At 34.9% G+C, this 26,500-nt stretch overlaps 1 protein-coding gene across 8 annotated transcripts in view; it reads left to right on the top strand.

Annotated features, from left to right (window-relative positions):
* Positions 1-26,500, top strand: part of LOC127834014 (TNF receptor-associated factor 3-like) — an 89,126-nt gene that overhangs the window by 29,413 nt on the left and 33,213 nt on the right. For 5 of the 8 annotated variants that reach the window (XR_008027763.1, XR_008027762.1, XM_052359571.1 and 2 more), the window contains exons 3-5: positions 24,693-24,810; positions 25,112-25,204; positions 25,425-25,601. Coding sequence is in view for 6 of the 8 variants with exons in the window: in XM_052359571.1 (XP_052215531.1) it covers positions 25,442-25,601 (160 nt within the window). In the remaining 2 variants the exon portion in view is untranslated. Of the gene's footprint in view, positions 1-11,006; positions 11,135-23,861; positions 24,089-24,135; positions 24,155-24,692; positions 24,811-25,111; positions 25,205-25,424; positions 25,602-26,500 lie in introns of those variants that run through there. The other 3 variants (XM_052359573.1, XM_052359572.1, XM_052359574.1) reach the window with 3 other exon arrangements.

Raw genomic sequence — 26,500 nt, 5'->3', positions numbered from 1 at the left:
ATATGAAAATACATATATATATGAAATACATATAATAGTATTGTGATAAAAAACATGCACATATAATATTAAACATACATATTATAAAATCAAATTACATGTACAGTTATTTTACAGGTCTGTCTTCTGAGGCGGCTTGACGGTTCTGCCCGATCTAGTGACATATTGATTATCTGCCTGTATTCGGTTACTACTATCTTTTGGTACCGATACATTTTGTTGTAACTGCTGCTGCTGTTGTTGCTGTTGTTGTTGCTGCTGTTGTTGTTGTATGTCACTATGTGGGGTATTGTTGTGATTGTCACTTATAGGTAGTGATTGTGGATCGAAAATGTGCAATGGTTTTTCATTCGTTTTTAACAAATGGTCACGATTTCGTCTATAAACCCCACCATCTTCAGTTTCAACAATATACGACCTGTCATGTATTTGTTTTCTTACAATAGCTGGTTTCCAACGTTTATCTTGTTGGATTCTGACAGTTTCGCCCTGTGATAAATGTTTGAGTGTTTTTGCGTGTTTGTCGTATCTTGCCTTTGAAATATTTTGTGATTTTGACATCTTGTCTTTGAACTGTTTGTGATTTTGTTCTTTGGGCTCAAGATGTTTTTGTGTGACCGGCAATATTGATCTTGTTTCCCTACTCATGAGTAATAGCATAAACTACTAGGCAAAATATGGATTTCAATTTGTTATTGAAGAAGTCCATTAGAAAGCTTAGCCAGGGACGTAAGTTTGTATACAGTTTCGTGACATGACAGACCATGCAGTTGAATAAGTAAACCATAAATATGCGTATACATAGTAATTGTGATTTAAAGGGAATTTTTTTTTATACTATTTGAAATTGAAATTTTGACATTCCTTCTATTTTAACATATAATATATTTCAATAACATATATATTCAAAACCGAAGTATCTGTAAACAATACCTTACGTATTTACGGAATAAACTACAGTTTTGGGAACACGCTCAAACACGTTGCATATTTATATCTATTTATATTTATAATATATTCTTAGTGAATATTTTGCAAAGAGTTTTAATTACAAAAATATATAATTGACCTTCTTTGTTATTAGGTTTATATGAAACAACTAACGATTTTACTTGAAATTGAAAACTGGTATTTGATCCCGTATCAACAAAAACATTGAATCAATTAAATACAACATTTCATACTGTTGAAGTCATATCGCCGTCATTTCCAAAATGTAGATTCAACTCCAGTCATCTCTGTTGTGGGTTGCCGAAAGTAGATCCACTCTTTCATATCGTTCATTTATCTTTTTCTGACGGTCTCGACGACGACCTTTCTCTAGCGTGCACAGAGAGGCCCAACTGATTACCTTAGTGGTGAACAGTTCAAACCAAGCCAGGTTTCGTCGTTATACGGTCGTTAGGAGGGGCTCTTGTGAGCCAACATGTGTTGTTCTCATGTCCAGACGTATACGTTGGGCTTGTGCTTCATGTAGGAGATTCAAAGCAGTCTTCGGTGATACTTTTGATCAAAGGCATGTATCATGCTTTTTGAGCCTGCATGAAGGATCCATGTCTTGCAGTCGTACAGTAGGATGAAGACACCAAGGAACTTGTACAGCCTTTATTTGCTGGGGAAGATGATGGACCTATTTGTACACAGCCTGCTCAATCTATCCATCGCTGAAGTCGCCGTGGCGGTTCTTCGGACCGAAGCGGTACTGGTTGTTTCTTTGGACATTGTTGCAATACAAATTATATCAAATATCGTAGATCTGCACAGCTACATAACACTACATTAATAACGGAGCGTCGCGCAAGTTTTGGTAACCTATATATTGATATGATATACTTGTGGTGATTTATCCGTTTATAAAACGATAGAAAGACTTAAAACATTTCAAGAGAGGTCCTAAGTACACTGCTAGAATGATGGCTTTTGTTAAACTCACATTTAAAGGTCTCAACGAAAGCAATATAAAATAATGTTTATCAGAATAGCAAGCAACAGTACCTATATTATATAAACAAATATTAGTGCACAGCATGTAATATGGTAAGAATTCTTAAGTATGAAAACACACCCTTACGGTAAAAACGCTTTGTTGCTTACAATGTGCCAAAACAGTCACAATTGTTGAATTTGAAACTGTTGTATAACCTTTTCCTTTTAATTTGAATTTCAATACGCAATTGCGCATTCAATGATTTTTAAATTTACCCATGCATGATTAGAATTATGTTTACGCTATACTTGACAGAGTAAATAGATAATGACATTATATGCTAATGTAATTTTGAAGATTGCACGTCTTGTATTTTGCATTTTTGGGGGTATTTTTAACAAATAACACAATGCCATTTATTTGTTTTGGCCTACATGTGCGAACATATGTAAAGATTCTTTTGGAAAATAACAAAGGAGAAAATTGTGAGAACCTGACGTAAACAGCTACGATAAATAACATTAAGGTTTTAAATCAGCGTAAATAGTCTTACGCCAACAAATAAATAAATAATGCCACCTTATGCACGTTAGCAACTACGCAGCTGTATTGATGTCTGCATTATATTTTCTCGGGTTTATTTTCAGAACACTCAATACAAGCCATAGGAAGCAACAAATCTGGCTGCATTGTTCTTTACTAGTGTAGTCTGGTTAGATATTGGAAAGCAAAAATACCGGTGTTATAAAAACGAACGATATTTGAAACTTCTGAATTAACTAACACCAGAAGTTGAATACTGTAACATATCCAAATTCATGTTGAGTAAATATTTGACTACATTTTATTTCGAAATTGTATTTATTTTGAGTATCAAGGGTTAAGAGCTTATTATCACGTCTCAAATCATGCCAAAAAGCAACAACTGAATTTTCAAACCACACAGATAACAATATCCGAATCGATGACATAATCGACTCAATGGCGAGTTACACCATAGCAAAACAGGGGAAGGTAACTTCATATTGGAAATTAAAAACATGATGCTAAAAGAAAAATCCCAAATCTTTTTATTATAAGCGATCACTCATACGTTACTAAAAATAACTATACATTTAAATAAGGGATCCCAATTATTCACTATTACGATATATAGGAAATAGACATTCTACGAGCATATTAGTATATTGTAACCTTTAACGTTGTGTACTGTGAACTACGTCATCATATATAAAGATATCACATAAACATGGTGTTAGAAGTCCAACCAGACAACTTTTTTCACCAACTGCAGGACGAATAACGGGTTGTCAATATCAGGAACACATTGAATAGACAAAGTAATATGCGGATTACATGAACGCTCAACAAATCCTGGATCTATCGCGTTTCAATACCTGAAACGAGCGTTTTTGTTACTTGTGTTTGTCGACCACGTGTTTTCCAACAAACCTTTGCTACGATGGCGACAGGCAAACTTCCAGTGCCTTTTTCATTGGAGATGAAAGGAATACCATGGGATAACTGGAATTTCTTCCAATCTCAATTAGACAATTATGGGATAGCATCAATATAAAGAAGTGAAACTCCAGCAGCTGGAGCAGTATTGAATTCTTATGTCAGGATACAAAAGAATGACACTATTCACGCAGCTAGCATGTGTATCTGTAGTATCATCCCTCTTAATGGAAACATCTAAATTATTAAGTGAAAAGATTGAACAACACACATGTTTAATACGTCAATCTATAGTTCAATATGTATAATTTTTCAATATGTATAATTTTACATACAGGCCTTTAACCGTTTCTATGTTTTCCTACTTTTTCCACTTTTTTCTACTTATTTTTTTTTTCCTTTAGACTTGCACTAAAACCTCCTACTATTCCTACTTTTTGCTGGAGAAAACACAATGTGTTTGTTAGTTGTATTTTCGGAATGTTAAACTTGCATTTTTCTGTTGATGAAAGGTGTGGCAAGCAGCTCCAGCAATCTAATGTAAACTCTACTTTTTAAGGTCAGTATTGGAGTTATTGATTAAATAGGACTGCTAGTTGTTATATGGGTACAACTCCAGAAGCATCCAGAAACGCTTTATAATATATGTAACCCAATGATGCACTGCTGATGTCAAATGGACAATTCTAGCATCAAATATTATGGGCAATATAACAATATGATCACAGTGGCCACACATTCTGGAAAACAGTGAAAAGTATCAGTCGAAAAGATCCCTCTGAGAAAAAACAGGTATTTTCAAAATTTGGTAAAACCAGTGAATTATCAGGAAATTATACAAAAAATGGACTGGTATTTTCTCTTCCTGACATTCAATAGATGCAAATCATCTCAGTCATTGTGCAAGCTTGAACATTCATATTTGCCTTAAAATGTTAAGTTTCATCTGTAAACGTAATAAGTAACAATTAACAAAAAAAATGTGGCCAATATGAAGATGCTTTCCATTTAAGTTTTAACCGAGATCCTTATAACGAATTATGTGTTTTTGTGTTTAACATTTAAAAGTAACCAATATTATAAAGCTATGACCAGCACATGATGTTTAAACAAATCATTCCATTTGCTGCAGCTTTATTTGTTTTTCTGCCACTTGCTTGTAACAGTTCTGGTTATAGGTGATACAATTACTGCATGCTACTAATGTTCGAACAACAGTTTTGTCCTAAGATTATATTTTAAGGAATGCAAAATACAATTTACGACTAAGTTATAGTTAAGATAAGGTTTAAATGTATATGGTAGTATTGATATAACATATCTGAATAATTCAAGTGGGTATTAACATTTTCTTTTGCAGATTTCCTTAGACTGTTGATTCATGCTTGCGGTTGTTTTATCCTAAACATGACTAACAGTTACAATGTCTGGAGGCAAAACTAAGTTCAACTCTGCTTGACTAGTTAAACAGGACAATAATGATTCAATTATTAGTGATTGGTGTCGCAAGATTCATCAAATCGCTTTGCTGCATTCTGAATCGTATGTTCCAAGAGCATATCATGTTCTTACAGTCGTACACAGCAAAATGAAATATTGAATCATACTGATGGACAAAAACGCTGAACTGGTATCAAAGCAACCAAATGTAATGTTCTGAAGTTGATCTTCCCTGGACCACCAACAAGTTTCCAAGAAGTGGGTGATGTCTGCAAACAAGTCTTCATTATCCATTTGGATCAAGTTACAAAATCAGAAACTCTATGGGCATTAAACGTAGCATCCGGTGGTCTTTCATACAACTTGTACATGTGTGACGGTCTTCCAGATCTTTTTAGGGCTATGTTTCCTGGTCAAGTGACTGATGACTTTAGAATGAGTAAGACCAAAGCTTATCATTTGAAATCGAACGGCATTGGACCATTTCTAAGAAAACACTTGTTGAGCCGATAAATTCCAGTAAGGCCCCTTATACTGTTCAGTTTAATTAAACTGGGACTTGCCAAGACAAACAAACAGTGTGACATTCTCTTATGGTTTTGGAGTGTAAAGAAGGAAGAAATATCTACCATCTATCTAAAAATCTTGCTTGTTGGTCATTCACCTGCTCAGGTTGTTTCTGAAGGAATCATTGAAACTTTGAATTTCAACTGAATTTGAAATAGCTGGTCTCGATTGGAAGTGATGGGCCAAATGTTAACAAGTCCATTTTGAACCCCCCCCCCAATGACTATACAAAATAACAAGGGTTTGGTGAATTGATTCCTTTACCATGCACCCTACATGTTGTCCACAATGCTTTCAACAAAGGCATACATGTTTTGACTGATTGCCGAACCGCTAGCTTTAGACTTATTTCAGTAATTAAAATCTCACACATGTCAACAAGAAAACGTTTCGAAAACACTTGTAGGACTTGGTCTTAAAAGATAAAATATTTGTGCGCCATGTGCAGTGCAGATGGTTTAATATGATGCCCTCTCTTCAGAATTTTTTTTTCGCAACTGGGAAGCTGTGAATAAATTCTTCACGACGGATCTTCCAAAGCTTGCCAGAGAAAATTATGCAGAATCAATCCTGAAGAAAACTTTCAGGTACCTGAATGTTTAACCTGTTGAGAGGAAAAGAAACATATGCTGAAATCTTTCCTTGAATTGTTCCAAAAACAAGAACCTCTAATTCACGTGCTTTACTCTGAAGCTGCAACCCTGCTGAAAACAATCATGTCACGCTTCATAAAGTTTGATGTTGTGAACAATTGTAAAGGAAGACTTTTGTTGAACATTGATGTAAAAAAAAAATCAGTGTGTGAGTGTAGATACCAAAGAGGCTGGTAGTGACATAAATCTTCCATTGTCCATAGAAATAAAAAAGGTTGTTATTTGACATTAGAGCTTTCTACCAGACTGTAGTTGCTTACCCACAGAAGAACTAGCCAAATGTCTCCGCCCAGAGGCGCGGGTCCAGGACGATGCGTTGAAGCTGTTGACTGTGCTGTGCACTTCCCTGCCAACAGTGCCTGATAAGGATGTTTCTTCCATCACAGATGAATGGAAAGTATACAGAGTTGAAGAGATCACTAATCCCGAAATGTATGATGAGAAAGGCAATTTGAAAAGAATAGAGTACTATTGGAGATATATTCTTAGCATCAAAAACAAAGCAGGAGGATGGAAGTATATAAACTTAAGAAAAAGTTTGCAAACAACCCTGTGCATTCCCCATGGGAACGCAGATGTAGAGAGAAGATTGTCAATTTACACAAAAATCCTGACTTGTGAACGAACATGTCTGTCTGTGGAATCCTCGAATGGGCTGAGAATGACGAGATACATTGTAAGCATGTATGGTGATGTTACTGATGTTCCCATATGTAAAGAACTTTTAACAAGTTTTCGACAAGCCAAAAAAACATTCAGAGAGAATTGAAGCTGAAAAGGAAGAGAAATTATTAAGTGATAAAAAAGCAACTGAAGATAAACAAGCTTAAGAAATAGAGAAAGAAATTGTGTAGAAGCAGCAAGAAAGGAAGAAAGTTGAATGAAAAAGGAAAAGACGTGAAGTTACAAGAAAAGGGTCTTTCACAAAATCTGAAAAGGGCTAATAGAAGACTTGTAGCAGCTTTAAAGGCAAAGGACCTAAAAGAATTGAACATTTCACAGTCCTTGCTTGAAGTAACAAAACTGAACGTTAAGAAAGCAACTAAGGCTGTAGAAAAGTGCAAAGAGGAAAAAGATGTAGTTGAAATAAAAAGGGAAAATGATTGAATCATGCCTTTCAAAGCAATCATCCTTATCAGAAAAGGGTCAGGAAAAATTAAAGACATTGTGCTTTATTAAGGGTTCCGCGTGTTATAACCACATAATGTATTCTGAATTAGTTGGTCTTCTTGTATATTGCACATGTGTAAGCTTTATATGTAGATATTATTAACACTTGCTCACTGCTCTGAATATGCTTCTGGAGTTGACCCAACTTAATTTTTTGTAGAATATAGTTATTTTGATAATGTGAACCTAAATGCTTGAGTACAAACTATTGTATGACATGTGTTATAATTGAGTCAGCTGTGTGCTGTGAGATGATCTTAATAATGCTAACAACATTATAAAAAACGTGTTTCTGTAATTATGTTAATAATAATATTAAAATTAAAATTTGGCTGTGCGATGGCTGCACCTTTCAACTACAGAAGCTTGACACGCAACACTTAACACGATACCTACAATAAATTAGCTTTCTGAAAGGTGATAATAATCATCTGTAAAGGTAAAGGTTGGTTTAAACAAATAAATAATATGTGGATATCCTTCCTATTAATCCTACTTATTTTATTGATAATCTTCCTACTTTTCCTACTTTTTCTTTAGAAAATCTCCTACTTTTTTACCCACTTTTCTATCGAAAAGCAGTTGAAGGCCTGAACATAACAACAACAACTGCATTAAAATCGGAAATGTTTTGAGAAAAAACTGGCTAGACTTAGCTCCCTTTAGTTATTTGCATCATTTTCAAAGTTTCTCGTAATATCGGCCCATCTGATTGGTTGCTAAGGTTTCTCACTATGCGCATCTGCTTTTTCTATAAATAGTTTTTATAGCAGAGACTACTATCGAGTTTTTCAACTCTGAGATATTCATGTCGTCGATCGGCAGAAAGTGGGCGCAACACTCGAACTACTTAAGGAACAGTTTATGCCAAATACAAATATAATATATGAACGTTTTGTTTTCAATAATTCCGATCAGCTACATTACCAGACTGACGCGTTTATGAAACTCTTATTAATTTGGTTCTCTTAGATGTCAAATGATTCGCGATGGACTAGTATTAGGCACCATATTGAAAGGCAGTGGGACAAGGTCACGGATGCATCGTAAGCCGTATATGTTACACTTCAGAAAGCAGTGGGCATGTGAGTAATTTGTCCGTATGTCGCCGCTACCAAATGATCGAGAGAGAAAAACGGCGGCTCGGAACCCGCGTGGAACATCATTCACCACAATCCTATGTTGTCGATTTTAATGGGAATGTATACAGACGCAACCAAAATTACATAAGATCTTGATCAGAAGTCATTTCGGAGTCAATAATCAGTAATACAAGCGTTTTCAATGATCAAAAGTGTGCAGAAAAGTAGGTCATAAAGAGTAAAGAGAAGTGAATCAAGTATCAAATATGGAAATTACAGCCACTAGTGAAAAGGGTAATATTTGTGACAAAACCTCTTATTGTAAAGAAAATTCAATTCACGTGGAGTCATTGCCCAAAACAGAGCAACGATCAGACAAACGGTGGTTAATTCCGAAAGTTCATATAAATCATCAAGGACCAGAAATATTATACCTCCACAGAAATATGAAGATTTTGTATAAGTACATGTATAGACTAGTTAAGTAAGTTAAATTAAATCATTGTTATAAATGATTCAAATTCTTCCATGCTGTATTATCATGCACAGACGGTGATAATGAAGTCAATATACCCCTACAATCGAAATTTCACTATCAATGAGTGGCAAAAAGTTAAAATCTCATTCAATTATCAACTTGTACAATTTTATTTTCATATATTTTTTACTGGTATAAATTACTGGTAAATGTTCTAAGTTCTATTATTTCTTTTTTTTGCAACCAAGTGGAGATGGTACGATATATAAGAAACAATCTCTTGCACGACGGTAACATTACATTCTGTATGTGAGAGCAAGGAACGACAACTCTGCGTGGAGATTGTATAAGAAATAGACTGTCTGGGAGCATATTAGTTTATTGTAACCTAAGGTTGTGTCATTCGTCATATGTTGTTGAGTAACTAATTGCGTCGTTTCTGTGTTTGGTGTTGATATTTTGAAAATGGAATATTTATAAAATATGCACATTGTTCTTCGAGTTTTGTTATATTTAAATAGTAGATGTCTATCGCAATTTATACATTCTTATCGACTGCTTGAATGTGATTATACGGAACAGAACATTTATTGTCTTTATCGGAATAACGCACTTGTTTTAAGACATTAACGGATCAATAGCGCAATTAAGTTTTGCCGTTAAAAGCAATACATGTTAAACCATTTTAAAGGCAGACAATTTGTGATACGTTTTCTTCGTCACGGAATTCATGCATTGGTTTATTTGTGTTTGTATTAGTTGTATACATAACGTATCGCGTGATACATACAAACCGGGGGGCATCTCAAACGTTTATTGAACTGTCAAAACATCACAAATGTTAGCAATGATAACGTTATATTGCAAAATAGGATTTAATCTAGTTTAAATTAATTGACATGTAATAATTAGCTCGACTATTATATATGAAATATATATAGTGGAGCTATCCTACTCACCCCGGCGTCGGCGTGAGCGTGAGCGTGCAAATGTTAAAGTTTGCGTACCACCCCAAATATTTCCTATGTCCCGTGACATATTGCTTTAATTTTTTGCATACTTCTTAACCAACATGACCCCAACATATAAACAAGAGCAGACAACTGTATCTAGCATTTTGTAAGAATTATGGCCCTTTTTTCACTTAGAATATGTATATTATTGATAAATCTATGTTAAAGTTTGCGTACCACCTCAAATATTTTCAATGTCCCTTGACATATTGCTTAAATATTTTGCAAGCTTCTTTACCAACATGATCACAATCCATAAACAAGAGCAAACAACTGTATCAAGCATTTTGTAAGAATTATGGCCCTCTTTCCATTTAGAATATGCATATTATTGATGAGTCTATGTTAAAGTTTGCGTACCACCTCAAATATTTTCAATGTCCCTTGACATATTGCTTTCATATTTTGCAAACTTCTTTACCAACATGACCTCAATCTATAAACAAAAGCAGAAAACTGTATCAAGCATTTTGTATGAATTATGGCCCTTTTTTGTCTTAGTAACTGATTTTTTTTGTTAAATGTTGTGTTTAGATCCACTTGACTTCTAAAGTATCAAAGCTATTGCTTTCAAACTTCAAATATTTTCTTACTATCATGAGGGTACTGTACCTGGCAAATTCAATTTGACCTTGACCTCTGAATGACCTTGACTCTCATGGTCAAAAGAATAGATTTTAGTTAAATTGCCATAACTTCTTTATTTATGATCAGATTGTATTAATACTTTGACAAAACAACACTTACCTGAATACCACAATGGATTCCACCTATACAATACCCCACGCCCCAACCCAGAATCCATGCCCCCCCACTCCCCCCCCATTTTTTTCCTGTTTTTATTTTTAAAAGATAGTTAATAAATGAACACACCCCACATTATACCCCCCCCCCCTCTACCCAACCCAAAAAGAATATTGTTTTCTTTGAAACATGGTTAAAAAACAAAACAAATATTTATTTACTTTATTTTTGAAGGACCGTCCCACCAAAACTATTGCTATCAAACTTGAAATAAAATCTTATTAGTTTGTTTTATGTCATTTACAAATGTTCAATAGATTGTGGAAAATATACCTGAACTATTACCTTGACCTTATTGAATAATTTGAACTATTTCCCCATGATGGCTTACGTTATACTGTCAAGCACTCGAATAGTCGAGCGCGCTGTCCTCTGACAGCTCTTGTTTTCTACACTTTTCATATTGTGGACTTTTACATTGCTTAATGCAGAAACACATTGAATTATATTTATATGTAAATAAACAGTTTTGATTCAAAATGGAATGTGATTTAATCATTTTCAAAGGATTATAAATGGATCAGCTATTTCCTAAAGAACAGGTTAGTGAGAACTCTTCAATAGATCTAACAGATGTCGATTGCTTGTTTACAATGCATATTGCTACAACTGATTTAAATCGTCCATTATGAATGCAGTCAGTGAACCAGTTCCGGTCCACATTTTTTAAATCACTGCAAATTTTACACCAGCGTTAGAAGCATTTCTCTATTTTCGTTTGATGAACTATAATTCTTATTTATTCCATAAAAGTCCTATTTGAATGAAATCGATGACGTATAAGTATGTAAACTACGCACGTAAACAACGCACCCAACGTATCAAATTCCGATGCTAGTTTTTATTTCTTTATATGTATTCAATCGAGGGGTCATCTTAAGAGGTTTGTGATTAACTTTTGACAGTTTATGTACAGGCATATGTAGACACATTGTTTATAGTTTTCGGGTTGCAAATAAAAAACATGATAAAGTACTAATGTTTAAGTTTTATTTCTAAAAAAACGACTGCCTGTTGATATAACAATTTAATTGCTGGGTAATGTTTTATCGTAAGTCCAGTCCATGTAACACAATAATCCAAATATTAAAATGCAGCATTGAAAGTTTTTTTTAATGAGAAAATAAAAATATATTTAGTTAAAAGACATGAAGAACCAGCATGTTCATGATAATATCACATATTTTGTAGAAAAATAAAGTTAAGAGTAAATATAGGAAAATCTATGCATCTACATAACATGGTGCAAAAAGATATCATAATATAAAATATTGTGTTAATATTATGCTCAAAACAGCAGTACCATGCACATGAATTTAATGGTTAAAAAAATATCATAATTAAACAAATGTAAATATTACTCACAAAACAGCAGTACCTCTGATAGAATAAGATGGTGCAGATGCACTTTACTCTTTACAAACTGACGTAAGCTTGTGTCATGTAGCAGTTGACTTTCCAGAGGCCTTGCGATATAAGGTGACATTAATTCCTAGATGCAATGATTTTAACCTCTTCGAATATCATAACATAGCTAACTGCACATCATAAAAGAGCTAACTGACACACTCTACATAATAAGAAGCATGCAAGCGACAATTCCTGAAGCCATGTTGCCATAATCTCCTCATCGTTTTTGCTAAATACAGGTTGTGGACCGTTTCTGATTCCCAGAGCTACTTCACCAGACAGACGACGTCTTAGTAAACTATTAACAGATACAGAAGCTTGTCTGTATGAAACTATACTCTGTATTAAATTAATTTCAAAATGGTTTTATAAAGTTCACAACAAAGTTACAGGCAGCAGTTGCAATGGAATTTGAAGAATAATGATTACGTGTATTATTAAAAGATGCACATTATAAAAGAACACATGATCACTGTATAATTATTTAATTGTTGTAATTGCTTCACAGATTTTACAGACTTGACAACCGGATTACAATGTGGTGATCTGTTTGTCTTTCGTTATGCTCTTCCCATGGGTGTCTATTTTATCTGCATTTATTTACTTAGTGTAATGTTGCTTATTTTATGATTATTTATGTCTAGACCCTAAAAGGGATGGTTTAAAACACAAGACCCAAAGAGGGATAGATTTTACACACGTTTATTTACTACAGCGATCAAAGCGCAACTAACTGAATGGAATACAAGCATATTAAATACCGCCAGATTCTATTGGCTGAGGCGGGGCGTATCATGCATGCATCGCTGACCATTACATTTAGGGTTTAACCAATTATTTCAGGATAAAAGGAATCCGACAATTTATTTGAATTCAACTTTACCTTACTAATAATTTCAGTTGGTATAAATTATTTCGATATGTTCTGAAACAGCATACAGTACAGTACAGGGGTAATCAAAAGAAGAATATTGTTTAGATCCATTACTCTTTTGGATAAACACAAATGTACCGTAAAATAAACTCATAATAGTTATTTGCATTTTTATCATGATCATAGCGTTGTTTAAGTCAACACAATATCTCTAATTAGCTTATAACATATCTAGAACCTGCGTAAGGAGCGCAGAGGCACCTTACAACTTCAACAATGATATAACTGTTCTCTCGTATGTAATGTTCTCAACTGTTCTTTCATACAACGCAAGCAGCAATAAATACTAAAAATTGACATACAAATTGGGTGACGGCTGTCCAGATAATTGACTTAAACACGAGTTGATTTTCTGTGTATTTGACGTCGACTTGCATATCTTGTGCATTTACGAAGCGAGTTCAACATGTCATTACAATATATGCTTGCCATGAAACACCAATTAAAAAGGTATTTGTAAAATAAGCCACCGGGCAGCCTGATAACATTTTGACCGCCATTAGGCAGTACATAGGTGGATCTAGTAATATAAAACAATACTTCAAAAATAATTTGCCAATGACTTATACTCAGTGCGGGCTAATTTAACGTTGTCATATGATCTCTATTCATACATGGAATGTGTAATGTTGAACTTGATAAGCCATTAATTCATTTTATAATGTATCTTTCACAGATTATTAACTTTGTAACACACCTCACCCTCATCAAAAATGATTTTATATTTTATGATTAGAAATCGTTAGCAAAAATTAAATTCGGAACTACAAAGTAGTTCTTGTAATATTGTGTATTTATGAATCGCCTTTCCACTTAAATAGCGACTTATCACCACCAAAGGATAAGGACGGAGTAACAAAGAAAGTACAGAAAACCAGTCTGAGTGAAAAGGACATTTATTGCAAAATGTCATAAATTAAACAAAACATCTAAATTAATCTATTAGATTTATGACTAGATCCCTTCTACCCTGCTGGGCAAGCAAGAAACCCGCCTTATTACATATAAGGCAGAGCATACCTGAAGGTACATAATAAAAGGCATATTTACAACTGCATCAATATACATGACAATGTAAAAAGGCATTAGTCAAAAACACACATAGAAGGTATTATGAATGAGCAAAAAAAAAAAAAAAAAATTTCTTTGTTTTTATATATATATTATTGTATAAAGCGGAGGCGGAATGGAGGTACGATAATTTTTCTAGCAACTTTCTGCTTACAGCGTTCTCTAAGACTGAGAGAAGGGCGCTTTGCTTTGTCTGCGAAAGGACGCTAAGCGCGTGGTCACGTGACTCGGACCCCGGAGCCCGATTGGCTGAGCGCTATGCAACATTAGGCAACCTATTGGCATAATTCCAATCCGCCCCGCGTCTTTACATAACTTAGAACAAAGCTCGATTCATAAAAAAGTAGACCCCTGCTTAATCACAATGGGGGTTTTGTCTAACAAAGACATGAACATAAACAGCATATATGAAACTCCTGTTGGAAAATAAGTAGACCCCTGCTTAATCACAGTGGGGCTTTTGTCCAACAGGAACATGAACATAAACAGCATATGAAACTCCTGTTGGAACATAAGTAGACCCATGCTTAATCACAGTGGGGCTTTTGACCAACAGGGACATGAACATAAACAGCATAGGAAACTCCTGTTGGGACAAAAGTAGACCCCTGCTTAATCACAGTGGGGCTTTTGTCCAACAAGAACATGAACATAAACAAATGAATTTGTCATCTGCTTCATCACAGTATGGCATTAATGAAAAACTATTTACATGTATAAGTATCGGCACACCATATGTCTTGGACAGAATGCCTGGGAGCCAGGAGCAATGCCTCAAACGGCCAAAGGTTTAACTCTTATGTATTTTGTGTACGCGTTGGAGCGCCAACGACCTAGTTGACGAATTTGAGAGTGCGGCATATTTGAAAGATGAGCGTGCGTGGCGCCTCCTATCCTGAGTGAATGACAGGTGTACTTGTTGCAATCCAAGTGTGCTGCTTTAACTGATTTCCTTAAAATGGAACGGAATTCTACTGTCGTGACTGGAGTACCGTCAGGGTGGTGGAATAGAGGACCTTGATGACCTGTTGACTTGCTTAGATACTTTACTAAAGCTCTAACGGGACAAATAACTTGAGGTTGTTGCCTGCACAAGGGAATTGTTGCTGCACGTCCTGCGGAATGTTTAAAGGCCCTTGTTTTGATTGTTACAGAAGATACTTTACCCCCATCATGGTTTAACTGTAAACCCTCTTTATGTAAGACGTTGTTCAAACCAGTGTTAGACAGCGAAACTTCTCCTGCGCGAAACAAACCAAACAATGAAACTAAAATCATAGCAGAGTAAAGGACTATATAGTAGCGGCTTTCGCAAATTTCGGGTAAACAGGAAATCACCAGCTGAAGTTCATTTAGATTAAACGGACAGCGTTTATCTTCACAGGATCCTCTACGAAGGCCATATAGTAGCTTTTTAATTAGGAAAGAGTCAGCTGGGTCAGGGAGGTTGCGTATTTTGTGGACATGGGCTATACCCGACACAATAGATGTGATAGATGAAGCTTAAAGATTCCTAAGATTCAAGGATGAAATAAATTGGGCCAGCCTTTCGGTTGGGACTGGCAGCAAGACATGGCTGTTATAATGAAGCTGGTGGAATGACTGATAGTGCCTCCACGCGGAAGTAAAAGTTGATGGTGCTAAGGACTTATTTAGTAATGAGAGCACTCTACAATTTAGTGTATTGAAATCAGATCTTCCGGTATGAGTGTTGGCTCTCTGTCCATTTCGGGCGCTAGCGTGCGGAACTTGGCTACCTGTGGACGAGAAAGCAAGTCCGGTAAAACATTATTTACCCCTGGGACGTGTTCAGATTTAAACAAAATATTATTCTTCATACAAGAAAGTACTAATCTTCTAACAAGAGACATCACTGTTGGGACACGCGATGTTTGTTTATTGATTATATGTTTGACAGCTGAATTGTCTGTATGAAGTATGATGCACTTGTTTCGAAGGATGGGACCCCATATTTCTAAGGCCAAAACAATTGGAAATAACTCTTTAAAAGTAATTCCCTCTGATTGCAAGTTAAATGGCCATGAGCCGTAAAACCAATGCTGTGCATAAATTGCTCCAAAACCCAAAGAACCTGCTGCATCAGTATGGAAATGTAACGCAGGAGAATCGATCCAGCGTTTTTCCGAAAGTAACGTTTTACCATTGAAGTAATCAGCAAATAATTTCCATGCTGCAATATCACGCCTATTTTCCTAAGAGAGAGTGATAAAGTGGTTTGGGTTAGTAGTTTTCTTTGTCAGATCAGTGAGTCTGCGCAGGAAACTACGACCTGGAAGTACGACTTGACAACAGAAGTTAAGGTAACCAAGCAAGGATTGCAGTTTTTTCAAGGTTATAGTACGTTTGACCGAATGAAGGAGGCTTCTAAGTTAATCTAATTTTTCTTGGGGAAGTCTAGCTTCCATTAAGTTACTATCCAATTCCAAACCCATGAATGTAATCACAGTTCGAGCAGACTCGGTTTTCTCTAATTTAATAGGAATGCCTACTTCAGCACAAAAAGACAAGAATTTAGATAAGTTTTGTTGGCAAATATGTGAATTTGGGGGGCCTAGAATTAGAAAATCATCTAATATGTGTACCATATGGTCTATGCCCAAATATGTGTTAAACACAAAGTGAAAGCTCGATTCATAAAACCTTTTATGTGTGCATAAAATTTCATAAATGTTTCTGCTGAAAAAACAAGTGTGTGTAACGTCATGTAATGTACATGTCAATCACAATGAACTGGAACAACATAACATGACGTTGATCAATTGTCCAAGTTACACAACAGGCGTTGTTTGACCAGTGACTTCCTACACTGCCCATTTGAAGTAGGTGTTGCCCGGGTTGAATCTGCTCCTTTTGCTGTCAAGTAGATGTTTCGGTTTGTTGTTTTCCGTCTATGTTGTTTCTTGCGTGATTGGTGTCTGATATTTGAAAAGGCTTATATCACGTCGGTGCTTCGGTGTTGATGTGTATCACGTTGCTAAATCCTTTGTAACACCCGTTATAACCATCGTCATCGCGTTGTTGTTTCTGTTCTTACGATAAAGACCATGCGTTTACTTTGAGAGTGGGCACAATGACGTCCCCGTGCTCTAGATATTAATGAAGTATTTCTTCAACCTTTTATGGATACGTACACGTGTATTGTGTTGAAACATTCGTTTATGATTGTATTGTGTTTAAACTTCGCATTTACTGGTCGAATTAGCACACCAGTTATCAATAATGACGGCAAACATTTATAATATCCCTGTAAGTTAATGTTAAATACAGTCATCACACTTACTAACTAGGTAACCTAATTTACAACAAATAATATCAGTAAATACCTCAAAACAAACTTCAAACCGGTACATGACATGTCATTGACGTTGTGTATTTATAAATTCCAATACCACGTATCTACTCTATACAACCTGACAGGTTAATAAATCGACCTGCTTAAACATGTTTTTGGATTAAGTCTTGCTAAAAGAAAATTCTATAATGACATATTTAATCTATTTATACTTCGACTAAATAAACTTTATCAATTACAATCAACTTCAAACTACATTTACTTTGTGATGAGACAGACATTTTTATGTATACATTCATTATAATATTATCATTACTTTTATGCCTACCTATTGGCACATCTCATGTTAAGGTCTAATTCTCTAAAACGTAAGGGTTCCAAGGTCTTGATAACGACCCCGAATGCGATTTGTTTACACGCCGATTTGTCAGCCACGCCCACATAAATATAATGTAATATCATTCTTCCACCATTTATTTTCTATGTATTGTTAAGTTACGCTCAATGGGTCATTGTCGACCTGAAATGGCCCACAAGTCACCCGCGGGTGACTAGAAGCCGATTCTTGTCACCCTAGGGTGACTAAGCCGACGCATGTTACCCCCGGGTGACATCAAGCCGATTGTAGTCATCCGGGGGTGATGGTTTTATCAGTGTGTATGGTTTTTTCGTTCGAAATCGGGTCAGGTATTTGGGCCCATTCCCATGGAAACAAGTTTATATTTTTCCCAAAGGGTCCTAAAATTCCCTAATGAAGTTTAAAAAAAAATTAAAAAAATATACATATATATATAAATATATAGTTTTCAATCTCAACCTTTTGTCCAGCTATCGAAGTACATACTTATTCCTTAGTAAATATAATACTGAAAACACTTTTATTTTCAATATTGAAGAAATGTGTAGCACAGCATTAATTTCTTAATTTTATTCGACCCGGCCCCATTCCCATAATGGGGAAAAAACACTGGGTTTGGATACAAAGGAATGAGTACACCTAAAAGATAAGTTGAAATGATACCAATTTGTCTTTCCTCGGTCAGTTCATTTATTTCCATTAAAAACGGTGAGAGGGAATAATTTCAATACAGTTTGTATTGTGAATATAGCTAATTGCAATTTATGCTGTGCATTTAAACTAAGTTCAATGTTCGAATAAAGTGCGTGCACAACAAAGCAATGTCTCTGTTGAATGTCTTTGAATTCCAAATAAATATGGGCATTAAAAGTCTTGCCTTATTGCGTGTTTTTTCCTGTTTTTGTAAAACATGGTTATTTAATGAATAGTATACAATCATGCAAATAATCAACGTCATGATATTAACATTGCATTTCCCTCGAACAGATAGGAAAGTGATTCATTTATACATTCAGATTAACTATTTGCGTTATCAACAGACACCATATATTTACATACAGGATTATGGAGACGAGTATAAGACATGGAATGAGTTTTTATGACAAAGATCTTCTTGAATAATGCCATAAAAAAGTAACCTGGCGACATGATTTGTGCATGACATACAGGCCAGCCATCAATATATGACAATTGTACATGTCTTTTATTATCGGTGAGCATTTCATGAAAGTTGAATTAAGTTTGAACAGTTCTTGAATCCATACTTGTCATGTGTCCTTATCTAGTGGTTTGGTATATTCCATGTTAGTAATAAAGTGTCTCTGCTTTTCTATCTACAGAAAGTTTGCAAAACTTTATTATAAATATAGTACGCATAAACTATGATGTTAAATATTTAATGACAGTTCTTGAAAGCCTGGAGTTGGTGACCGAACTGTTAGCCTTTTCACTGACTACCTTACACTGACAAATACATCTGTGTAAAAAATAAAAATCATAAAAGTATTATTAGTTAAACCTTATACTAAAGATCATTGGGTTATTGTCGACCTGAAATGTTTTTTTTGAAGTCACCCGGGAATGACTAGAAGCCGATTCATGTCAGCCTGCGGTGACTTCAAGCCGATTCCCGTTTCTAGTCACCCGGTCGGCTTGAAGTCACCCCAGAGTGACATGAATCGGCTTGATGTCACCCTAGGGTGACAAGAATCACCCTAGGGTGACATGCGCTATGCTCATTATGTCATTGTCGACCTGAAATGACTTGAAGTCACCCGGGGTGACTAGAAGCCGATTCATGTCACCCTGGGGTGACTTCAAGCCGATTCTAGTCACCCGGTCGGCTTGAAGTCATCCCAGGGTGACATGAATCGGCTTGAAGTCACCCTAGGTTGACAAGAATAAGCTTTTAGTCATCCCCGGGTGACTTCAAGCCATTTCAGGTCGACAATGGCCCAATGAGCCATACTAAAGCACAATTTCTTCTTGGTTTGGTGAAAGAGCTTTCCATGTTATGGGGAAAATATTATTGTCAACAAAAAGCCATGAACAATTATATTATGCTTAATAAGGGTTTTCTTATCAAAATGGGCAAAAGTAATTATCAACTGCTTTAACTTTACGAACACTCTAAACCGTTGAACAAAGTTCAATGGTAGAGTTGATAACAAGATTGAGTGGTTGTTAATACGTTGAGACAAACCCTTCACTTAATAACGCTCTTTAAATACCGGTACTTGCTAATACTTATTACTTACTAACACAATGTTAACATGTTCTTGAAACATCGTTTTCAAAGTGCGTCAGTTGTAAACAAAGTATGGACATATATAAAACATGCAGGAATTGATGGCGTACTCAAAGATTGCATTTTAAATAACAAACATTGAAAAGACAATGTGCCAAATTCTATCTAAATGAGTCCTATTAAATGCAAACTTATACGCTATGGGTTATGATCCTGTAATGGTAACGTGACTATATTCCAATTTTTAAATGACTTTTGTATATTTATGATTTATAACTTTGTTGTAGCGCAATACATGTATATCATCGTTAGGTCTGATATCAGCGTTTGAGTATTAATGGTTTTATTAAACTTTACTGCTATATTATGCAATTCCTTTTTTATGATTTACTAATGTGGAAAGACATTCCAATTCAAATCAAATTATGTTGTATGTAGTCCCTTGACAGGCAAGAAATGATAAAAGTAAATATTTCTCATATATATTTCAAGTTTCATCTCTTTGCATAATTTAAAATCCTGTAATTGACACTAAAATCAAACGTTGCTTTCATCATTAAAGTTCTATATCTACATAATCACCATTCCTTCGTGTGCTCTGTTCTCTATGCAAAAAACATCTATATGCAAGAATAGTTAGTAAGTCCGTTCCATATATTTTCTAAGGAAATTCGATGTTCATTAATCAAACTAGATACTAAAGATTGGACCGTTGCAGTTGCTACTAGGACACAATGACTTTGTATGATAGATTCCTTTTTATGTATTTGCAATAAAAAAAGTAAGCAGTGACATTAATGTTCCAATTTTTATAACAAAATTTAATCAGTGACATTATTGTTTCAATTAAACACATTACTGTTTCAATTAAACATAAGTTATATAAACCTTACATTATTCAACCCAGAAAGTCATCTTTTTTATCAAGTCGAGTTTTGTTTAATAAGTTGTTTAAGAATCGCCCTTAGAAAATGTATGCATATTCAAAGCCAGAAAGATAGCGCGCCGCCTGACTGCAGTTTCCTTTTCAACAAAAGCAAAGTTATGACTTTGTTGGTAAATGGATTTAATAAAAGGTCGCTCAGAGAACATTTATTTAAACAAGTGTGAAATACAAACAGCATAAGCATTCTTCAGTTATCATCCGGAAACCATTTTACTGTGACCTTTACCTTTGACCTAGTGACCTGAAAATCAATAGGGGTCATCTGCCAGTCATGATCAATGTACCTATGATGTTTCATGGTCCTAGGCCTAAGCATTCTTGAGTTATCATCCGGAAACCATTTTACTATTTCGAGTCACTGTGACTTTGACCTTTGACCCAGTGACCTGAAAATCAATAGGGTTTGAGTCCTTATTAATATGAAGACACTGAACAAGTTTGAAAAGAATCTGATGAAAACTGTGGACTTTATCGGACAAACAAGAAAAAGTAACTATTTTACTTTTTCTTGTCACTGTGACCTTGACCTTTGACATAGTGACCTGAAAATCAATAGGGATCATCAGCCAGTCATGATCAATGTACCTATGAAAATTAATAGGGTTTGAGTCCTCATTAATATGAAGACACTGAACACGTTTGAAAAGAATCGGATGAAAACTGTGGACTTTATCAGACAAACAAGAAAAAGTGACCATTTTACTTTTTCTTGTCACTGTGACCTTGACCTTTGACCTAGTGACCTGAAAATCAATAGGGGTCATCAGCCAGTCATGATCAATGTACCTATGAAGTTTCATGATCCTAGACCCAAGCGTTTTTGAGTTAAAATCTGGAAACCATTTTACTATTTTGAGTCACTGTGACCTTGACCTTTGAGCCAGTGACCTGATAATCCATAGGGTTTGAGGCGTCATTAATATAAAGAAACTGAACAAGTTTTAAAAGAATCGGATGAAAACTGTTGACTTTATCGGATAAACCAGAAAAAGTAACCATTTTACTTTTTCGAGTCATTGTGACCTTGACCTTTGACCTAGTGACCTGAAAATCAATAGGGGTCATCAGCCAGTCATGATCAATGTACCTATCAAGTTTCATGATCCTAGGCCTAAGCATTCTTGAGTTAACATCTGGAAACCATTTTACTATTTCGAGTCACTGTGACCTTGACCTTTGACCCAGATTTTAACAAAAAAATGCTTAGGCCTAGGACCATGAAACTTCATGGTTACATTGATCATGACTGGCAGATGACCCCTATTGATTTTCAGGTCACTAGGTCAAAGGTAAAGGTCACAGTGACTCGAAACAGTAAAATGGTTTCCGGATGATAACTGAAGAATGCTTACGCCTAGGATCATGAAACTTCATAGATAAATTGATCATGACTGGCATATGACCCCTAATAATTTTCAGGTCAAAGGTCAAGGTCACAGTGACTCAAAACAGTAAAATGGTTTCCGGATGATAACTCAAGAAAAATAAGGCCTGGGATCATGAAACTTTATAGGTACATTGATCATGACTGGAAGATGACCCCTATTGATTTTCAGGTCACTAGGTCAAAGGTCACAGTGACACAAAACGTATTCACACAATGCTGCCACTACAAATGACAGCCCATATGGGGCATGTTTTACAAACAGCCCTTGTTTAAAAAGAGCAATATCGAAGCAATAAATCCAGAACGACTTCCCCTTGAATATAAGAAAATTTTGAAATACCGCTTGCTTACGCAATTAAGCAACGTGTATCATATTAATTAATTGTTTAATATAAATACAATTTAATATTGTTTCAATTTACTGCTAAACATTTAACTGACTGAGCGAGTAACGGTATATTAAAACTCCGTCATAACGTATAATGATTGAGAAACAAACACCAAATAGTGATGATATACCGGTATTTATTTTTAAGCAGAAAAAGAAGAGTTAATCATAAGAAAATTATATTAATTCCACAGTTTTCATCCAATTATTTTCAAATTTGCACAGTATCTTTATATCAATGAGGACTTGAACCCTATTGAATATGAGCAGTATCGGAGAAATAAGTACACAATAATCTCCCCTTGAATTTGATAAAATTCTCCTTGTTTGCGCGATTAAGTACACAGTTTTTATCTTATTATTTCCAAACGTGCACAGTGTTTATAGCAGTGGAGCGATTCAGGCCCTCGTGGGCCTCTTGTTTTCCAAATAGATTATGATAATATTCATGTCAATATTCTGAAAATTTCCTCTTTATTATCGAAACACCTGTTCAGAAAGTATGTTGTGGAAGGTTTTGTTCAAAAAGAATTTTATTTTGTATTCCTTCGAATCGCGCGTTTAACGACATCGGCTTTTTTGCGGGAATAAAAAACTCGGGTACAGTCTAAATTAGCCGGTTGTGTGTTAGTATATTTTCCGTACCCGGGGTACATTTAAGTATACTTGAGAGTACCCGGGGTTCATTTAAGTAGTACCCGAGCTGACAATGACCAATCGGGCCTCAATGTCTTAGTAATGGTACATTATTAATATAATTATGAAAATATTGACGATTAATCTTTACAACGGTATTAATTTTGAAAAGCTCGTGTAAATGTAATGGCTTTTGTAACTTATTGATTTGGTTTTTGAAATTCCCATAAAATCGTCCGGGTTTTTAAATTGGTTTCGGGTTTAAAACATTTGGGGTATCACTATTTACTGGTGGTTAGCCTAAATAGTAGTTTGGGCTATATTACACTGAATATCCCTCCGTGGTTCGTGAAAGTAGTGCTTATTTTTTATGCGTTCCTTGTGTCTCCTACAATAAATGCAAGTTAGCTATCAAAGACAATCCTTTTTTGAGTATTTACTATATCATATGTGTATCTGACACTTTGTGTTGCATCGCATTGGGGACTATGATGAAAGATGATCCTGTGGGGTGCGTCCTTAAGTGCTGGGCTTTAGTTCGTTTTTTACTTCCGAAATCCAGTTTTGTGTCTACATTTCCACTAATTGTATTCTTAGAAGTATATGTCGTATTTTTTTTATAGAAACTCGAAAGAGAAAATATTCATATTTAAATTGATACCATGCTTGAACAATCTGAAGTAAAAGAAAGGATATAAAAGCATTGAAATTTGTTGGAACATACATGTCGTGCCGGAAGGGCCATTGGATTTAGTGCACTCTGCCCTTGATAAGAGACGCTTGGCATTTGAAAAAATGGAACAAAGTGAGTTAGAGGGACACCCTAAACAACACTTTTTGTTCAATTTGCTAGGGGATTTTCTAAATCATTGTAAGATTGTCATTGATAAAAAACTATACTAGAGGTAGTGACTTAGTTCTGACTATTCGCATCGATAACCAAAGTCATACATGGCACACGTGTTTAGTTTCGATTTTTTGTTTCTTTAAATAAAACAGTAAAATATAAGAATATTATAATAAATCCCATTGTAGTAGGCTAAATGAATTATGTATATATGTTTTAGTAAACAATGGGGATTGGGAGAAAGGTGGTTGAAAGAAGAACTAGGGGAAAGTGTTGGAAGTGACCTTTCACTACACTATGGGGGCTAACAATGTATTTTTTAAATATTATAATTGAGCTTGATTAAACCTGTATATTCTTTTTGTTTATATATCTGTAAAATATCAGTCTCAAATTTGAAAAAAATGCTATAAATTCTGTGTCTATTAAACCTAACTAATTCATATATAAATGAATATTCTGAGCAAAGAGCACCTTTCATGAAATGGTAAGTCAAATTCTTTAACAATTTTTTTATATATTTTTACCACACTGTGCCACCACTCCCAGCCTTGTGTTTCAGGTTTGCAAACAGAAGTGAACCGACGGCCATCACGGCAGCATTAAAGAATAGCCCAAAATTTAACTACAAACACTTAAAAAAGTTCAAGTGTTGGACATCATGGCGTCACAATAGTCTGGTAAGCTAACAAAACTAAAATGTATGTGCTGTAACTTTAGAGTCATGGTGATTTTTTAACAACTAAATTAAGTTTGTTAAGTACTTAAATTGTTAAAAGGTAATTAACAGTATCCAAAAGTCTTGTTATTTTTATTAACTATATTGTTTTTTGTGTGTAATTAACAAGAACTGTCATATTTCTCTCAAATAAATCGACCTTTAATTGTTTGCTCTGCACTTCACTTGTAATTTTATTTGGACAAAATTCTTAGAATTAAAATGTTCACTTTTTATCTTCTTTTGCATACTTTTTCTTTCAGTTAAAGATATCTCAGACAACAGATTATTTTTGGCAGAGGAACAAGCGCGAATTAACATTTCACTATAAACATCTTTATCATTCGCTTTGATTCGTAAGTACTAATAGCGGACAAAAATGTCAGTATTGTTTAAGAATACTTGTGTTGTCACCATGTTTTATCAGTTACAGAAAATCATGCACAAGTGACAAAAATATTATATTTATTTAATCTGCTCTTGAAATACCAATTTGTTATCATGTTTAACTACAATGCAAACATCTTTTTCATTGACATGTTTTAGCTCACTCTAGTCATTATCTTTTTCCAACAGATATATTGAAGAATATCATGGCCTCTATTCAGACACCTGCTGGTTATCCAAAGTTTGTTGACCAAGAGATTGTTAGTAGACATTTGTGTAAAGTCTGCTTGAATGTAGCTAGAAATTCCATGCAGACATCATGTGGCCATAGGGTGTGTGAACCCTGTGTGCCAAGTATCTTTCAAGGTAACAAGAAATTAAAATGGCTTATTCTAAATGAACATCTTTGATAAATGTATCTATTATTTAGCTTTTAATGCCCCTGATAGGGTGGCATATAGCAGTTGAACTGTCATTTAGTCCGCCCGTCTGTCTGTCTGTCTGTCCGAAAACTTTAGCATTGGCCATAACTTTTGCAATATTGAAGATAGCAACTTGATATTTGGAATGCATGTGTATATCATGGAGCTGCACATTTTGAGTGGTGAAAGGTTAAGGTCATCCTTCAAGGTCAAAGGTAAAAAAACAAATTCAAGGAAAATAATAAGCTTTAAAGGGAGATTATTTCTATTTATCATTTGGCAGGTACTGATCATTTTTACAAGGGAAGTAATATTTTTTAAATGGATCTTTTCAAAAACAAAAATAAATAAAAGGGTGCAGAATCAAGAGTTTTCAGGGATTTACACATGGGCTGGACAGAGTGTAAACACACCATTAAGAACTTTATATTTGCAAATATGTCAAGTTATTAAAATACATTTGCAAAAATCTTTAGTGCATGAACGACAGGTTTTCTTGCAGTTTGTGTCCAAATCTTAAGGTATAAGAATTAATCCTCTGGATACGTCTGACATCGGTTACAAAAGTCCATGTTACGTGAAGCATTGACGTGCAGTATACATGGAACACATGCTTATTGTCCCCTACCGGTTTCACCAGAGGGGACTTATGGTTTGTGATCTGTCCATCAGTCTGTCACACTTTCCTGGATCCTGTGATAACTTTAAAAGTTCTTCATATTTTTTCATGAAACTTGAAACATAGATAGATGGCAATATGGACATTATACACGTCATTTCATTTTGTTCCTATGTCAAAAATTCTGGTTGCTTTGGCAACAAATAGACTAGAAATACTGCTGA

This window comes from Dreissena polymorpha, chromosome 6 (genome assembly GCF_020536995.1).
Source record: "Dreissena polymorpha isolate Duluth1 chromosome 6, UMN_Dpol_1.0, whole genome shotgun sequence".
In the NCBI taxonomy this organism is placed as follows: domain Eukaryota; kingdom Metazoa; phylum Mollusca; class Bivalvia; order Myida; family Dreissenidae; genus Dreissena; species Dreissena polymorpha.
Note: the sequence above shows the minus strand (reverse complement) of the source record. Positions and strands in the feature narration are given on the sequence as shown.